This window comes from Leptopilina heterotoma, unplaced genomic scaffold (assembly GCF_015476425.1).
Source record: "Leptopilina heterotoma isolate Lh14 unplaced genomic scaffold, ASM1547642v1 Lhet_300, whole genome shotgun sequence".
NCBI lineage: Eukaryota > Metazoa > Arthropoda > Insecta > Hymenoptera > Figitidae > Leptopilina > Leptopilina heterotoma.
In genome coordinates, this window is record NW_025111004.1 from 663696 (window position 1) to 681387 (window position 17692).

Consider the following 17692-nt stretch of genomic DNA (forward strand, 5'->3'; position numbering starts at 1 on the left):
AAACACAAAATACTTTACACTTATATTATTACAGTAAACTAATTAAAAATTGTTGTAGCTTAATTTACACAAAAAAAAAAAAGATTAAAATAATCCAATTTTGGATTAATTTTTTCTATGACAAAAATGTGTCTAAATCAAAACCAAATTATTTATAGAAAAATTCGATAAAATTAATCCATCGAATGATTAAAACTTTTCAGATTATTTTAATGCATTTTTGTGTTAAAATAAGGCCCGACAATAATTTTTTGCGTTACAAATCTCTCTTTATACAAATGTGTTAAAAAGATAGGTACTTAAATTCTAAATTTATATTTGAATTTTTCTGCCGAAAAAATGTTGCGGAGAAATTTATAAAGATTATTAAGACGAAATAGTACATTTTTTTTGTTTCTTTTATTCTTTTTTTTTGACTGTTGAGAATTTATTTTTATACTTTGTGTGTATTTTAAAAAACGGTTATTTCTTTTCGAGTTTCAGCAAAAAAAGAAAGAATTTTTTCTTTCTTTTTAAATTCATAAATCGTATATATGTTATACCAATTCAGATGATTCCACTCGTGGCTCGGGCATTATTTTTTTTAATGATGTTAAATTCCAGTTCTCTTTTTGATGCAAAAAAGAAAAAAAAAGACGAAAACAAAATAAGTGTCTCTGAAAAATATAGTAATAATTTGTTCGTATAATTTTTAAAAATAAGATTTTACGCCGGAAACCTCTTTCAAGCACTTAAAAAGATGCTCGACGTCGCGACGGTACGTCAAGGACTGACGTCTATCAGCGTCGATATACTCTTTTCCAATTCGCTCATGTTTTCGAATATTACAAAAATAGTTTTTGCAAGGTGTTACACTTCAAATTAAGAGTCCCATAGAGGAAAATATTTTCATATTAACTATTAAAAAATAAACAAATAAATAAAATTGTTAGTTTTTTTTAAATATGAAACTAATTAGTCTACAGAACTTTATAATTGGATTATTAATTAATATCGAAAGATAAGAGAACAAAATAAAAAAATAGCTTGTTTTCTTTCATTTTAAAAATTAGACGATGACTTAATAGTTTAATTAAATTTAATTAAATTTAATTAAAAATAATTTAATCACATAATTTCACATCTATATTGATAAAGACAACATATAAAATTATTAGGTTTCTTTAATTTAAATAATTAATCAAATTAAATTATAAAATTAATTGCTTTAAATAATTTAATTAAAAATTATTTTACATGCATTAACAAAGGAAATAAATAAAATTATTAGTTTTTTTGCATTATAAGGTTCAATAATTATTTTAAATAATTTAATTAATTCGTAAGTAATATTCATTAGTAAAGTATAACTGAATTATTATACTGAGGAAAAATTCATTTGATTCAAATAAACCATTATTTGTCAATTATCAAATAAATATTTATTTGAATCAAATAATTTTTATTTAATCCAATTAAATTTGCCTCGAATACTGAAATTATTTCTTCAAATGCTATAAAAATGTTAGTAAAAAATAAATAAAAATTACATAACAGTCATCTCATTCTTTATTTCTTATCACTTTTTGTATTTTTTTTTTTTTGCAAAAATAATTAAAATTATTACAATTATTATTCTTGAAAATAGCTCGAAGTTTTCAAAATTAGTTGTGGATGTAATAAATGTTTTTGTATTTTTCAAGCGTGAGAATGAAAAAGATCGATTAGATCAAATATTTTTTAAAGTGGTAAATTAATAAGATAAAAAAATACCTGCACATAAATATATTAACTGGTAATTATTTAAGATTACGTAATGACAAGTGAATGTAGCGAGTCGATGCTTTATTTTATTGTACAATTTCCAACCTGTCATGGTATATATATACTATACATGCATATATAATATTTGTATTACTGAAAAATCTATAGGTGATCGCTTCTAATTGGCCTTCATTAAGCAAAAACTCGTTAACACTTGTACAATAAATTATCAAAATATAAACACTTTAATATTTTTACTTATTTAACATTCTTTTAGAATTTATATTGTCCATTTTTTAGAAAATTACCTACACGTTAAAAATAATAATAATAATAATAATAGTAATAATTTTTTTTATTTATTTAAATATACTAATTGTTAACCGACTCACAAATTTTAATTGGCTTACATAACTTTGTAACTATATTATATAATTAATAATAAAAGAATTATTATAATATATTATTATTTTTTTGAAAACATTATTTCTAGCCAAAATAATAATCTTAATAAGCGCACATTGTCAAAAACTTTATTTGCTTCAAATACGATTACTTATTGTCTATTATCAAATAAATATTTACTTGAATCAAATAATTTTTATGTAAGTCAATTAAATTGTATTTGAATCAATGATTTCATTATTTGAAGCAAATGTTTAAATAATTTAAATAAAAATTAAATAAAAATTGTTTCATTCAAGTAAATATTTATTTGATAATGGACAAGTAATCTCAGTTATTTGAATCAAATTTAAAATTTTTTTTCAGTGCAATTAATAATAATCAACATTTATAAAATTAAACATAAAATTAGAATTAAAATAAAATTATAACAAAAAAGAATTAAAAAATTATAATTTTAACAGTACCTAATAAATAGTCAATTTCTATAGTATAAATAATAAAATATAAATAATCTATAAAATAATAAAAGTAAATTGCAATTTTGCTTCCTCATAAAGGAAGCCTTATAGTGATGTCGATTTCCGAATTTTTTAGAACCAATTATTTTTACAAATTTTCAAGTGTAGTATATATAATTCGTCGAGAGGAACAAATGTCCGGATGTATGTGTGTATGTATGTGTGTGTGTGTGTGTGTGTGTGTATGTCACCGATTCTTGTGGACAAATTTTCTCTTACACGTCTTGACGGATTTTGATAAAATTTTGTAGGTGTATTACGGTCACGAATACCAAAAATCAGACAAAAGGATTTTCAAAAATATCTAAAAAAAAAATTTTTTTCAACAATTTTTTAATTTTTGAAAAAATTAATTTTTGGATTTTTTGAAATAACTTTTTTCTATATTAAAATTTTTATTAATTCTTGTCAAAATTGCATTCCTGACATAAAAACGAATCGATTCATGTATATAAAGTATATATTTTATCAAAATTTATAGAATTAATAAATGTTTTAAATTTTCACAAAAAATTGAAATTTTGTATTTTTTGACATTTTATCTTAACACTTTAAAATAATTATTCTAAAATAAAAAATTAAACAATTGGTATATATTATATTGAGGAAGCTTAATGATCATGAAATGAACAACTTGTTTTTAATGTTTTATTAAATTATCGGACAAATTTTTTTAAAATGAATACCAAAAAATGAGTTCAAAAAAATAAACAAAATAAATAATAATAATGACAAACAATAGTAAATTATTTGAACCTTTTTAAAGTTATTAACAGTAGTAAAAACATTTAAAAGTTTAAATTTTCGAATTCTCTGGTAAGAAAATGAAGAAAATGTTTTTGAAAATAACGATGCAAATTTTTATTACAGATATTTTTAAATAAACGATGGACAATTTTCAGCAATTCGTCATTGATGAATATGTAATAAACTAATATAAATTAATAAAATAATAAACAATTTTGAAAATCGTATTTAGTTTGTGATTTTACATTGCAATAATATGAGAAGGTTGGCAACTCTCATAGTTGTTAGAAGCAAATTTCACAGTACACTCCGCCAGAACGCACAGCATTCAAATTAACCGTATTTTTATCGCACATTTTATTTGTGAATTATAAATATTTCTTGAAGAAAAAAAACTCACCCTAACTAATGATTCAACAACTGGATCATCCAAAAGTCCTTTGAGAAATAGTAGATTTGTTTCATCGGCAACTTTTCCGAGTTCGTCAATATTGTCCCGAACGTGCATGAAGGCAGCTGGAACAAGCACAGAACACTTCTTCATGACTGGTCTGAAATTCGTTTTTAAAGGGGGTGGTAACAGGGGTGAACATGTATATATACATATATATTGGGATGAAGTGATGAAAGCATCGCCGGGCGTGGCTATCGTACTAGGAAATCAATAAAATCTTTCAGCTACAGGTGGTATACACAACAAGTATTACGTTGGTAAAGCACTCAGGTTCAAAGAGCTTTTAAACTCTCCAGATTTTATAAAACGTGGAAACCATTTTTCACTGCAGCTCAATTTCTTGAAAACTGATTTCTATCATTGAAAAGGATTTTTACTTTTTTCGTTTTTGATAGTTTATGAATTTACCAATTCAGCAATTTTTTAAACAAACAATTGTTATTACTTCCTCATAGAGGAAGTATTGTAATACCAAAATTTTTCGAGTTCGATTTTTTGACATATCTTTATGTTATTTGACCTCAGGAGTTCAAAAATTACATTTTTAAAAAATGTCATTCCGTATGTGTGTGTAAACATCACATTTTCATAAATATCTCGAAATCATGAAAAGCTTTTGGGTTGAATTTTTTTTTAAATTATTGCAGATCTCACCTGCGGACATAAATTGAGAGTACTTTCTGATAAATTAATAAAGTTTAACTAAATTTTTTTTTTAATTTTTAATTTTGCAAAAAAACGTTTTTTGCCCATAACTTTAAAAAAATGTTAGGACACCTATAAATGTTTTTCCATAATTTTGTAGAGTTTTTTTAGACGCATCTTTTGAGCCCTAATTGAACATTTTTTGTCCATATTAACCGGAGTTATTAAACTTTTAAAAATCAAAAATTTTGGAAAATAAGACTTTTTTGAAAATTTTGTTGAAGAACGTAGAAGTAACCATATTTATAAAATTCTATTATATATAATTCATATATTTCTATTATTTTTATCTCCATGAGGAAGTAAAGTGTTCATAAAATGAGCACCAAAATTATAAAAGAAAATATACAACTTGGCATTTACTTACTTTTCACACAATTCATACATAGAAACATGTGTTTTTTTCTAATTTTGCAATTTATCAATCTGAGTATTAACCTTATATATATTCAGCAATTCAGAAATTGTTAAAAAAACAACAATTATTTGTTTAAACAATTGCTGAATTGGTAAATTCATAATATATCAAATAAAAATTGTTTCGAATACTGGAATTATTACTTCAAATGCAATGTATTTAATTTAGGTAAGTAAAAATTATTTGATTCAAGTAAATATTTTATGAATTATTAAATTCATAAAACTGTTTCATGTTATCCCACGTGAAACGATTCTACGGAAAGAGCTCTATGGAATTCCGTAAAAATTTCCGTACGGTTGCAAATATTCCACATTGTATATTTTTGTAGAATTTTCGATAACTTTTAAAAAACTGTTAAACTGTTACCAACTCCAATTGAAGTTTGTAAGTTTTTTATACTTTTTAATATTATTTCTTTATTATTATTATATTTTTTTAAATTTTTAATTCTTTTTTTATTAATTTTACATGGAAAAAAATCTAGATGATAAAAAACTTTTAAACTGATACCAACTCCAATTTGAGTTGGTGCCAGTTTTTTATACTTTTTCATATTATTTCCTTATTATTATATTTAAAAAAATTTTTAATTCTCTTTTTATTAATTTTACACGGAAAAAATCCTTAGATGATAATAAACTGGTAAACTGGTAGGTACCAACTCCAATTTGAGTTAGTAATAGTTTTTTATACTTTTAATATTTCCTTATTACATTTAAAAAATTTTTTTTATTAATTTTACACTGAAAAAAATCCTTAGCTAAAAAAAATGTCAAATTGTTACAATTGTAAACAATAAAAGATAAAGTATAGGTAAAGTATAGGTCTCTGGGAAAAAGTTGCACAATTAAATGATCTTTCAAATAACAGAATGAAAAATAAAATCTGTTGGTTCATTTGTCACAAGAGTAAAAAAAACCGTTAGTATGTCCGGTTTGCCCTACTCTCCTCTAAATCAAAACCAAATTTTTTATTTAAAAATTTTTAAATTTATTTTTCGCTTAAATATTGCTCAATTCTTTATTGAAGTTTGTATTGATGTTTTTTGATGTCTTAAATGTTTAAATTATCATCATTTAATTTATTTTATTACCAATTTAGTAAATAATAAATAAATAAATTGAACAAATAAATAAATTTTTTCTTTCAAAGAACATGAAGCTAAAACTGTCATCCACTTAATTTGGAAAATTATATTTTAAAGCTAAATAATCTTTTTGTTTTAATTTTAAAACTAACATAAAATTTTGAAAAGTTAAGTTGGTGCCAGTTTTAGCTTCATATTCATAGAACATTAAAACATGTAAATTATTTCAAAAATTGTGTTAATTTTAATAAAACAAAACAAATTCAAAAACTTCTTTTAGTGTTTTTAGAAAGTTAATTAATTTTATTTGTTTGAGGTTTAATTTTTCAAAAATTCTAATAGATTTTAGTGGCTTAGAGGTAAAAAATGTAAATTTATACATTTTCAGAAAATAAAAAATTCGATGTAGCATTAAAAAAGTATCATTTACACAATTTTTGTAGCCACAGTTTTCTTGAGAGTATCAAATTGATACCAAAATGGATCAAATTGATACAAAAAATTGGAATCAATTTATATTTTAATCCATATTTTTGGTATCAATTCGTTGCAATTTGATATTTTTAAGTTAACAGTAAGATAGTGTTGGTTTAATTGAAATTGGCTAAATAATGATTCGAAATTTATCAAAGAAGAATTTAATTAACAAAAACAAGCTTATAGTTGTTGTAACAAAAGATTTCAAAATTTTAACATTTTTTTATTAACCTTTTTAGTATTTTATGTTGTGTTCTACAGTGTTAAAATTATCGTAATTGTTTTCTGTAATTATTTAATTGATAACCCTTAGGGTGAAAATATAAAATATCTCTTAATATTTTCAATTTAAATTTCGCGCCAATGCAATTTTGTAATTGTCCGACAGATGGAAAGAAAACATATTACACATAATCGATACGAAACAAGCGGTATATAAGAATGAATAAGTCGAGATGTTTAATATGGTAAATAATTATATTTTTAAAAAGAAAAGTTACTATATTTAATATTATAAGAATTTATAGAAACTTTAATAATTAAACCGAAATTTATATAAATATTAAAAAATTTAAATCGATTTTATTATTTATGCGAAATATAATATTATAACAAAAAATATATTAAATAATAAAAATAATAGTAATATAATTATAATAATAATTCCAATAAAAATACTACTATTAATAATAATAAATTTAAATAAAATAAAATAGAAAATACTAAATATGTATTGTTATTGAAAAAATAAATTTTATTTTTTTAAATTATTTTAAAATTAAAATTATTTTTTATATTATTGGAATTTCATACCAATATTGTCAATAATATAGAGCTGAACAAACTTTCCATTCATTTTTTATTGTCTTTTATTCTTTAAATAAAAGTACAATTGAGTATAAGTGAACCTAATTAATTAATTGATTACGTGTGAAGTAAAATTGATCAAATCGAATTAAATTATCAAATTTACTATTAATCAAAAATTAAATGGATGTTATTAAAGTTCAAAGTTAATATTATTATGGTTTGAAAGTAAAATTAATAATTTAAAAATATATGTCTGTGCAAACTAGGCTTTAATTTTTTTTTTTCTTAAAATTGGGTAATTATTATTTTGTTCTTCATGGCTTTATGATCGGAAATGCGTTATAAAGTATATATTGGATTGAAAAAGAATGTTGTATTGTATTAAAAAATATAGATACTATTGACATGCTTTCATTGAAAACACAAAACTAAAGTCTGTTCGAAATAGATGATATCTCTAATTAGGTGTAAATGCCCATTAACTTTAATTAACATAATGGTTCGACAGCAAAACACAAAGGTGATGAGTCGCACCCCTTATGCTTTCTCCCAATGACCTCATTTTCGATATTGGCTTTGTTTTTCCAACACTATATAAATGTTCATTCAATATATATACAATAATCTCATATATATAGTTATTAAAAATGATAACTTAATTACTAAATTAATTATTATTGATACCTACACGAAAATGTGAAATAAATTTTACTATTTTTTTTTTATTTTTATTTTTTGCATTTTGACTATCTTTACTAGTTTTTAAATCAATTTTACTCTTTTCAAGTAAATTTTAGTAAAATCTAGTAAAATTTACTTCGAACCTATAACAAAAAGTTTGACTTTGCAAATAGTATAAAATTAGTCAGTATTTTTTTGTGCAATATTTTGTTTTATTTTTATTTCTTTATTAGTATATTATTATTATTGCTATTATTTTTTGTTCTTATATTATTTTTATTATTTTATTATTATAATTTAGAGCTGTGCAAAATAATTCGAACCGAACTGTTCGAATTTTTTCGCCTAGTTCGAATGTCGAAAACCGACATTCGACATTTCGGCGCCCCAAAACCGAACTAAACTCGGTTCGGTTCGAATTTTGCACAGCTCTATTACAATTATTTATTCGTTTACTTATCCAACTTTTACTAAGGTGTATTATTTTTAGTTACAATTTCGTTATTGATTTTCTATTAACTTTGTCTCAAAATATTCTAAATTTCAATTAATTTTCACTTGATTTTGTTAAGAAATATTTGAAGAGATATTTATGAGAAAAAAATTGAGACATATTTAAATATATTTATAAGTATTTGTCGCAATGACTGGGTATTAGTTTTTCTAAAAAGAAGTCAATGCAATAGCTTAATTTTATTAAGAAACTTATTTCTCTCTCTCTCTCTCTCAGTCACGGTTTTTTACGAGTTTCACCCAATGTTTATATTGATTAAATATATAGAACAATATAAAAGTAAAAACATAGTAAAAAAATTAAAAAAGGAACAATAACTTTCCTCAATTTCCTCGTAATATAATAAAATATACGGGCAATTCCACGTGAGATTTTAGTCAACCTCTTAAAATCGGCCAAAAATATTTGTTCTTTATTCTGTATAAAAAATGTAAACAAAAAAATTTTTTTTTTATAAACAAATTAATTTTTTTGCTTCCTCATAGAGGAAGGATTGTATTAGCAAAATTTTTGATTGTGATTTTTTGACATATTTACAAACTTTGTTTCATTATACCTAATCTTTTAGTACTTTATGCATGAATGGGCATTGCCCGTATAAATGTTATAAATAAATATAAAAAAAATTTTATGTAATTTTATCTCAGAAGTCCAAAAAAAGGATTTTAAAAAATTGTCCCGATGTGTGTGTGTGTACTAACATTACATTTGCCTCAATATCTCAGAACGAGAAAGAGCTAAAGGCCTCAATTTTTTTTTAAATTGTAGGTCTCCCCGGGGGACATAAAATGAGAGTATTTTCAGCCCGATTCATAAAGTTTAACTATATTTTTTTTTTAATTTTTAATTTTGCAAAAAAACGTTTTTTGCCCATAACTTTAAAAAAATGTTAGGACACCTATAAATGTTTTTCTTTAGTTTTGTAGAGTTTTTTCAGACGCATCTTTTGAGCCCTAATTAAACATTTTTCGTCCATATTAACCGGAGATATTAAACTTTTAAAAATCTAAAATTTTCGAAAATAACACTTTTTTGAAAATTTTGTTGAAAAATATAAAAGTAACTTCAAAAGTATCATTAACAACTTGTAGAGCATTAAAAAACGCTTCGATTGACCTATTTTTTAACCTCATTCGGTCAGAAATTATCAAATTATTGGTATTTGAAAAATCAAAAATTGTGTAAAATAACATTTTTTCAACATTCTTGTTTATTAACTTATGTGTAATTATTAAACTATTATAACCATCTTATAGAATATATAAAAACATATTTTTTGGACCAAGATTTAATGATTTTTAACTCTTTTATAAAAATTAATTCTTATATTTCAGTTATTATTATTTCTATGAGGAAGCAAAGTGTTCATGAAATGAACACCAAAATTATAAAAATGTACAACTTGGCAGTGGTTTTTAACTTTGGGCCGGATTTTTTTTTACTTTTTTTAAATTTATTTATACCTTATAGTATAGAGAAGATTTTCCAAATAGTCCCGAAATGGGCCTGATGTGTTAAATGAGTTTTAAAACATTTTCAAAAATCAGTTGCAAGTATCACAGTGAAATTTTTTTTATAATTAACTTTTTAAAACTGTCTACAGCGTAGACCCTTTAATTTAAAACAAAGAACACTAAAAAAAAAATAAAAATTATATAGGGGAGAGTCTCCAGTTGTGAGACACCTCCAGTTGTGAGACAGTCAATTTTTTTTAACATGCAATATTAAAAAGCCGATTGGTTTATATAAAAACATTTCTTTTTATATGAGCCAACTATTTCGTGTACACCGAGGCGGATATATAAACTGTTTTTGTTAAATACCAACACTGTGTGTGATAATCGACTAAAAAGCGTTTTTTCAATAAATGCAAAGTACTTTTTTTGCAATTTAATTAATTGAAAAAGGTAAATGTAATGCATTTTCTTTTAGTGTTTTCCTTATATTTTGTGATGCAACATTGCATTGTTCCAATCTACGGTTGAAAATAATTTAATTCTCCTTTTTCAAAATAGCGCCAATTTCTGGGTGTGAGACACAGCATATCACCAGTTGTGAGACGGTGTCAACACCCATCTGGGCAGCATAAAAAATACTACTTTGCAGGCATACTATTTAAATGTTGTTTTGATTCTTTTTTCTAGTATTTTTGGGCATGTCAAGTGGAAAAAAGTCAATTGATTCAGAAGAAATCAATTTTAATGCTCTTGTTGAAGCTATTAAATTGTGTTTATTTGATAGTCATATTTTGGCGAATAAATATTATTATTTAGTATATAATAATATATATTATTAATATATTTAATTATTTCTACTAAACATAACGTTTTATGTCAAACTTATTAAATTTTAGCAATTTTTAATGAGTGTCTCACAACTGGAGACATTTTTTTTTGTTGAAAAAATCGATGTGCTCGGAAAATGTATCGTAAAATTTTTTGAGTTCATCGAAACACTATACTTTCTTTTAATAAAAGTTGCGTATTTCTGTTACCTTTCGAACGGTGTATTTTATTTACAATTTCGTTTGCCCGTTTACAATTTACGGGTCAAAAATGAAACCCGTCTCACAACTGGAGACTCTCCCCTAAAAATAATAAAAAATTATACAGCGTATAAAAATTATACGCTGTAGACAGTTTTAAAAAGTTGATTGTATAAAAAAATCCCACTGTGATGCTTGCAAGTGATTTGCAAGTTAAAAAAAATTAATTTGTTTGTAACAAAAAAATTTTTTTGTTTACATTTCTTAAAAGTCGAAAGAAAACTAAAACTTTTATTCTTTGACAACTTTTTCCTAAACTCAATATTTTCGGACTCATAAGCTACTGAATATAGGTCTACAATATTACAAGTCCAAAATTTCGAAAATTCATAACTCGAAAATTTGGACAATTAAACATAAATAAAAAAATACGTATCTGTTTTTTTTCGATACAGAATAGAAAAAAAATATTTTTGGCCGATTTTAAAAGGTCGACTAAAATCTCACGTGAAATTGCCCATACATAGGTAATAATTTTCACCAAATTTTTTCCTCTTGAAAATGTTTAAAACAATTTTATTATTTATCAATTGAAAGAAAAAAGATTTCAGAAACTATAGAAGAAGTTATTTTATATTGTTGTATTATTTTAATTATTACTTATTATTATTATAATTTATGTATTGTAACAATAAATTAACTAATAATAATTAAAATAATATTAATGTATATTTTCATAATTTTAACAATATTATAATAATTTAATATAAATATATTAATAATAACTAATTATTATATTAATAGTATACTAAATTTAGATATAAATTTATTGCATAAAAATAATTCTAAAATTATAGTGCTAAAATTATAATTTATACTCAATTTTAGAATTATTATATTTCTTTCTCTCGGGTGTTTCTTTTTTTTCTTCTTCTTTTCATTCATAATTTGGAAAATGCAGCTTATTTGAAAAATAACAAACACCACGCTTGTTTAGTGTACAAAGTATTTAACAGTTTATACGCCGCGAATATCTCTCGCCGATTATATCGAGGGGAAATAAAAATAAACCGTCGAATTAAAAAGACGAGATATTGCCGAATTTAAGCCAACAATTTTTTTCCAATAAGTCTCTATTATTGAATAATGATGGTTAATCGTTCTTTGAATTTTATTTAGTGCTAGATTTTGCTGCAATTTATACAGTCAATTGCAATCAGTAATTAGTTGCATTGTTTTGTTTCTAATATTAAAATAATAATAATAATAATAAAGTATCCGTTTTATTATTTTCCTACAACTAAAGAAGTAGAAAGAATTTTTAAACGAAACGGATTTAAATAAAATTGCAAAAATTGAATGTATGTAAATGAATTAATTAACAATTATCTTAGAATTTTTTTGCTATATGAAATAATAAAAGAATTTTGTTATTTGCTCTGAAAAAAAATTTATTTGATTCTAGTAACCGATTACTTGTCTATTATCAAATAAATATTTACTTAAATCAAATAATTTTCACTTGAATCAAATAAATTGTATATAAACAAATTAATTAATAATTAGAAGGCAGATACCATTTAATTGATTGAAATAAAAATTATTTGATTCAAGTAAATATTTATTTCATAATAGACAAGTAATCGGTTATTTGAAACAAATAAATTCTTTTTTAGTGTATTTATTAATTTTTGTTTATTTAATTTTTAATTAATTATATATAATTTTTTTGTGAACTTAAAGTATTTAATTGTTTTTATGTAAAATATAATTTTTAATACATTTTTTCATTTGATTTACCATTTTCAAAGTGATGTACTTTTGCTCCATTCACAGCATCCATACTCGCCAGTAATCTACGATCATCAATTTTTTCCTTTCGGCCAAAGAAAACCATTTTTGCCTTTTTTATTTTCTTCTAAAGCACTTTACAATACACAAACAACAAGCTATTATAAAATCACACAATAAGTGTATTTCGTTGTTTTTATCCTTTTAATTATTACACATTTTTCTTTCACTTTTACACAATTCAGTTAACGATTAATCATTGTGGGGAAAGAGAATTGAAAAATTATGGGAAAAAAATGTTGAGAGAATTTAGAAAAACTTCACTATAGCTTCTTCTTAATTCTTCTTCGCTGTTTTGTAAGTCGATATGCGAAGACTTTCGTGCAACGAATGAAAGTGTGTTTCTTGTTGACTACCAGTTGTGTGGGGCCTTAAGGATTTAAGGCCCCTGTCTCTGCATTATATAGGTGTATATAGGGAATGAAAGCGACACCATCGGTGCTCACTCCAGTAACTGACTCTTTTGCTAACGGAATTCTAGGTGAGACCCCAGGTGAAACTTTAAACTTCCCTACGTTTACATCCTTTTTCTTCTTTAAAAGGAAATGTAGCATTATATTACAGTCATTTCTTTCTTTTCTTCCTCTATTTTATTTCATCGACAATTAAATTACACTTCTTCACTCATTTCTTTTCTCAACTTCCTTTTTATCTTTGATTTCATTTTCTTTTCTTATTTCCATTTCTTATTTTATAGATAATAAATTGTAGAAATTTTCTTTTGTATTTTTAGATTTTAAAATATTTAATTAAACAAATTTTTTTAAACTAACATTTTTAATATTTTTAATATTTAGAATATTAAAAATATTTTATTGAAATTTAGATTAAATTTTTTGGTTAAAAAAATTTTTTACTGCATTTAATTATATTCTGTTTCTCTTTTTTCAATTTTTGATAAAATTAAATTACTCAAATAATAATACTAAATTATAATAAATAAATATTTAATCAATTTTTAACCCTTTTTTATTGTTAATTTTACCCAATTATTTATTTTTTACATTGTTTTTCATTTTTCTTAACTTATTATTGTTTTTTGTAAATTTTTACTAATTTTTATTACTTTAATTTAATTTTAATTACTTTTTTTATATTTTCTTCTTCATTCTAATTAGTTAAATTAATTTTTTTCTCCCCCTTGTAGTGAAATAGGTCTAACTTTCGTTTTTGTAGATTCATATTTCTATTTTTACATACTTAATGATCTACTTTTTACTTTTAAACTACGTCCGTTTGTTGTCTTACAAAACTTATGATTATTTTAATATTAATTAAAATGAATAAAATTAATTTAACATTATATTTGTTAATTTGTTTTTAATCTCAGATTCATATAAAGGATTTGCTTTTATCAATAATTAATTTAATAATAGTTGTTGATAATTTAATTTTATATTGTTAATATTAATACTTAACAGCATGTGACTGTTAAAAATACAATGGTAATTTTTTCGACTACTTTTCTCTGCTTTAAGTATTTAATAAATTGAGCTCAAGTTTTGTAAGAAATTCAGTTAATTTTATTATTACACTAAACAAATTATTTAATTCAAATAGCCGATGACTTGCCTATTATCAAATAAATACATATTTAGGTACTTGAATCAAGAAATTTTTTTTTAAATTAAATAAACTTTTTTTAATTGTATTTTTATTATTATTATTATTATTATTATTATTATTATTATTATTATTATTATTATTATACTATTTTATTTATATATATATCCTTATAAATTTATTAAAATTTCTAAATAATGAAAAATATTTACTTTCCTATTTCTTACACACGGAGAGAAAATATATATTAAATTTTGTAAAAGTATTTTACAAATTGGGGAAAAAGTGCGACAAAGCGAAATTTTTATATAAAAAAAATCAAACTTAAAAGAACTGATGTGAAATTTAGTAAAGTTATATTAGAATTTAATTAATGTTGTGAATATTTGATATAATTATATTAAATTTCACATACGTTTTTTTAAAATTTAGTATTTTTTATATCAAAATTTCGCTTGGTCGCACTTTCATTCCAGTTTGTAAAATACTTTTACAAAATTTAATATATATATTCTCTCTCCGTGTAATAATTTTAAAGGATTCTTTTTTGCAGCACTTTGCGAAAATTAGTAATACTAACATTTTTTTCGAATTATTATATTTTAAACACAGTGATTATGCGTTTTTCATAAAACAATCTAAAAAGCGATTATTCGCTATTGAAGACAATATTAAATAATGAGTAATAAAAATGACCTCGACTTATGTTGAGAACTACATTAGTACACGAACAATTATTCCCATTGTTACATTGTATAACAGTTTATTAAAATTTATGCTTCTTTGAAATTATTTAGAATGTCAATACAAATATAAAAATAGAATTTAACAAAATTTAGTAGTTAGTATTGATTTATAAATTAGTTCATTAGAAATTCATATCTTAATATAGCTAGAAAAGTTTCTATAAAGGAAAACAAAAATTTTATTTAATTTAAAACTTTATTTTAGTATTACAATTTATTAGTTTATTTTTAATATATATATATATATATATATAGAATCTTTTTATTTTTATATATATATATAAATGAAATATATTAATTTTATTAAATAAATTTATTTATTTTATTATTAAAATATATATTAATAAAATATTTTATTTAAAAATTTATTTTAGCATTATTTAAAAACTTATTTTAACATTTTTATTTGAAAATTTAATCCTTTCGAGCCCCCGGGAAACACAGCCAGTGGATTTTAGTAAAACTTGTTACTCGGGGGGCTTTTGGGGTCCCTGATTACGAATCTTAAGTCAGATTTTCAAAATTTAAAATGGCGGATCTAATATGGCTGACATTTTTTCAAAATTGCTCAAATTTGCATAAAATTTATTACTCGGGAGTTTTCAGGGTCGTTGATTACGAATCTAAAGTCAGATTTTTGAAATTCATAACGGCAACCCTGAAAAATCCCGAGTAAAAGTCTTAAGCGAATATGAGCAATTTTGATAAAAAATGTCCATCAACTTGAATTTTGAAAATTTTTAAAATCTGACTTTAGATTCGTAATCGCAGCGACCCTGAAAACCCTTGAGTAAGAAGTTTTAAGCAAATTTGAGCAAATTTTGAAAAATTAAATTTTGCTATTTTTTTAACGATATTCTACCTATTGTTTATAATAATTATAATAGTACTACGTAATTTTGAATTTTTTTAATATATAGTAGTTACGTTGCATTGGTGATTAAAAAAAGCTATGTGAATTGTTAATAGGTTTAAAATTTTGTACTAAATAAAAATAAGACCTTCTCATTTTTTATGAGAATGAAATCAAGTTTAATAATGTTAATTATGAAATTAGAAAATATAATATTATGTTATAAAATATTAAGTTGAAAGATATTTAACAATCGTTGCAGTAATTTTTTGTCAATATTGACCCAGTCCCCTCACGGTCTACAAAAAAAGAAAGTTGAGAAAGAATTTCTTTTCAAATTTTCTGAAATTATTAAATTTGTGAAGAAGAGTAACAAAAAAAGTACTAAACTAATGATAAATAAATATAGGTAGGTAAATATAAATTTTTATTTTGCTACTTTTTTTGTTAAGAAAAAATGTTTTATTACTACCTTTCATTGGAATATCCTTTTACACCGAAATTCATCATTTTTTATTGAAAATTAAAATTATTTTCTTAAAATATTTAAAAAAAAAATATCTCACGCACATGAAATTTTTTTTTGCAATTTTGCTTTATGGAACTAAAAAAAGAAATCCTTTTAAGTTAATAAAGCATTGTCCGACAGACCTCATTTTCTAAACAAATCACTTTTGCACACTTCACTTTCGTTCTAGAATCCACAAAATGTAAATAATCCCTCATTGTTTCAGTTTCAAGAAATTTTTTCCATATAATTATTAAATTTTCAAACACTTTATCTAACATTAAAGATTTAAAAAAAATAATTTCCACAGTACTTTTTAATTCAATATAAACTTATATATTAAATATGTACGAATAATAAGAAAAGGTGTTGGACAACTATATGTATACTGAAAAGTATATGTAACAAGTGCGGTTAGAAACTACTTTGAGATCTTTGATTTTTTGGGGTCAGAAAAGACCAGATCTCTCGAAACAAGCCAGAAACCAACTGATTATACGAAAACGTCAAGAAGGAGGAAACGAAGAAGCTGAGGAAAAGAGGAGATTGAGGAGAGAAAATTGCAGCATCCCGACGTCGCGTCGCGACGCCAGATGCCTCGCACGCGGATGCTGCGAGAATATGTATAAGAACATCTGGACCAATAAATGTATTGCAAATTGCAAAAAAAAAAAAAAAAATTGACAAGTTTTTTTTAAGAGAAAAATATAGATAAGTAAACTCACCAGCATTGGAATTAATTTGACTACCAACAATTTTTCTCTGCATCAATGATGACAGTGCTTTGCAGCCCCAAATTTCTCTCTTCATTTTTGTTTCTCCGAGATAAATTCTTCTTTTTACTCGATTTTCTTATATATCAAAAGCCGTGAATATCCTGAAAATCCCGGTAATTAAATAAAAAAATTTAAATACTAATTAAAAATTTATTTCTATTATAAGTTTTATAATTTATTTAACTATAAAATGCAAAGTTTATTTCAATGATAGATTTTATAATTTATTTTATAATTTATTTTAATTATCAATTTAATAATTTATGTCGAAAAATGTAGTTTCAAAATTAATAACAAATTAATAACAAATAATATTATAATATAATTATATTTCAAAAGTTATAA

At 23.0% G+C, this 17692-nt stretch overlaps 1 protein-coding gene across 4 annotated transcripts in view; it reads right to left on the minus strand.

Annotated features, from left to right (window-relative positions):
• Positions 1 to 17414, minus strand: part of LOC122504504 (MAGUK p55 subfamily member 2) — a 53166-nt gene extending 35752 nt beyond the window's left edge. For 2 of the 4 annotated variants that reach the window (XM_043615645.1, XM_043615643.1), the window contains exons 1-2: positions 12851 to 13105; positions 3817 to 3932 (exon numbers count right to left, since the gene is read on the minus strand). In XM_043615645.1, the coding sequence (XP_043471580.1) occupies positions 3817 to 3932; positions 12851 to 12947 (213 nt within the window). In that variant the 5' untranslated portion in view covers positions 12948 to 13105. Of the gene's footprint in view, positions 1 to 542; positions 720 to 3816; positions 3933 to 12850; positions 13106 to 17296 lie in introns of those variants that run through there. The other 2 variants (XM_043615644.1, XM_043615646.1) reach the window with 2 other exon arrangements.
• Positions 17415 to 17692: the final 278 nt, after the last annotated feature.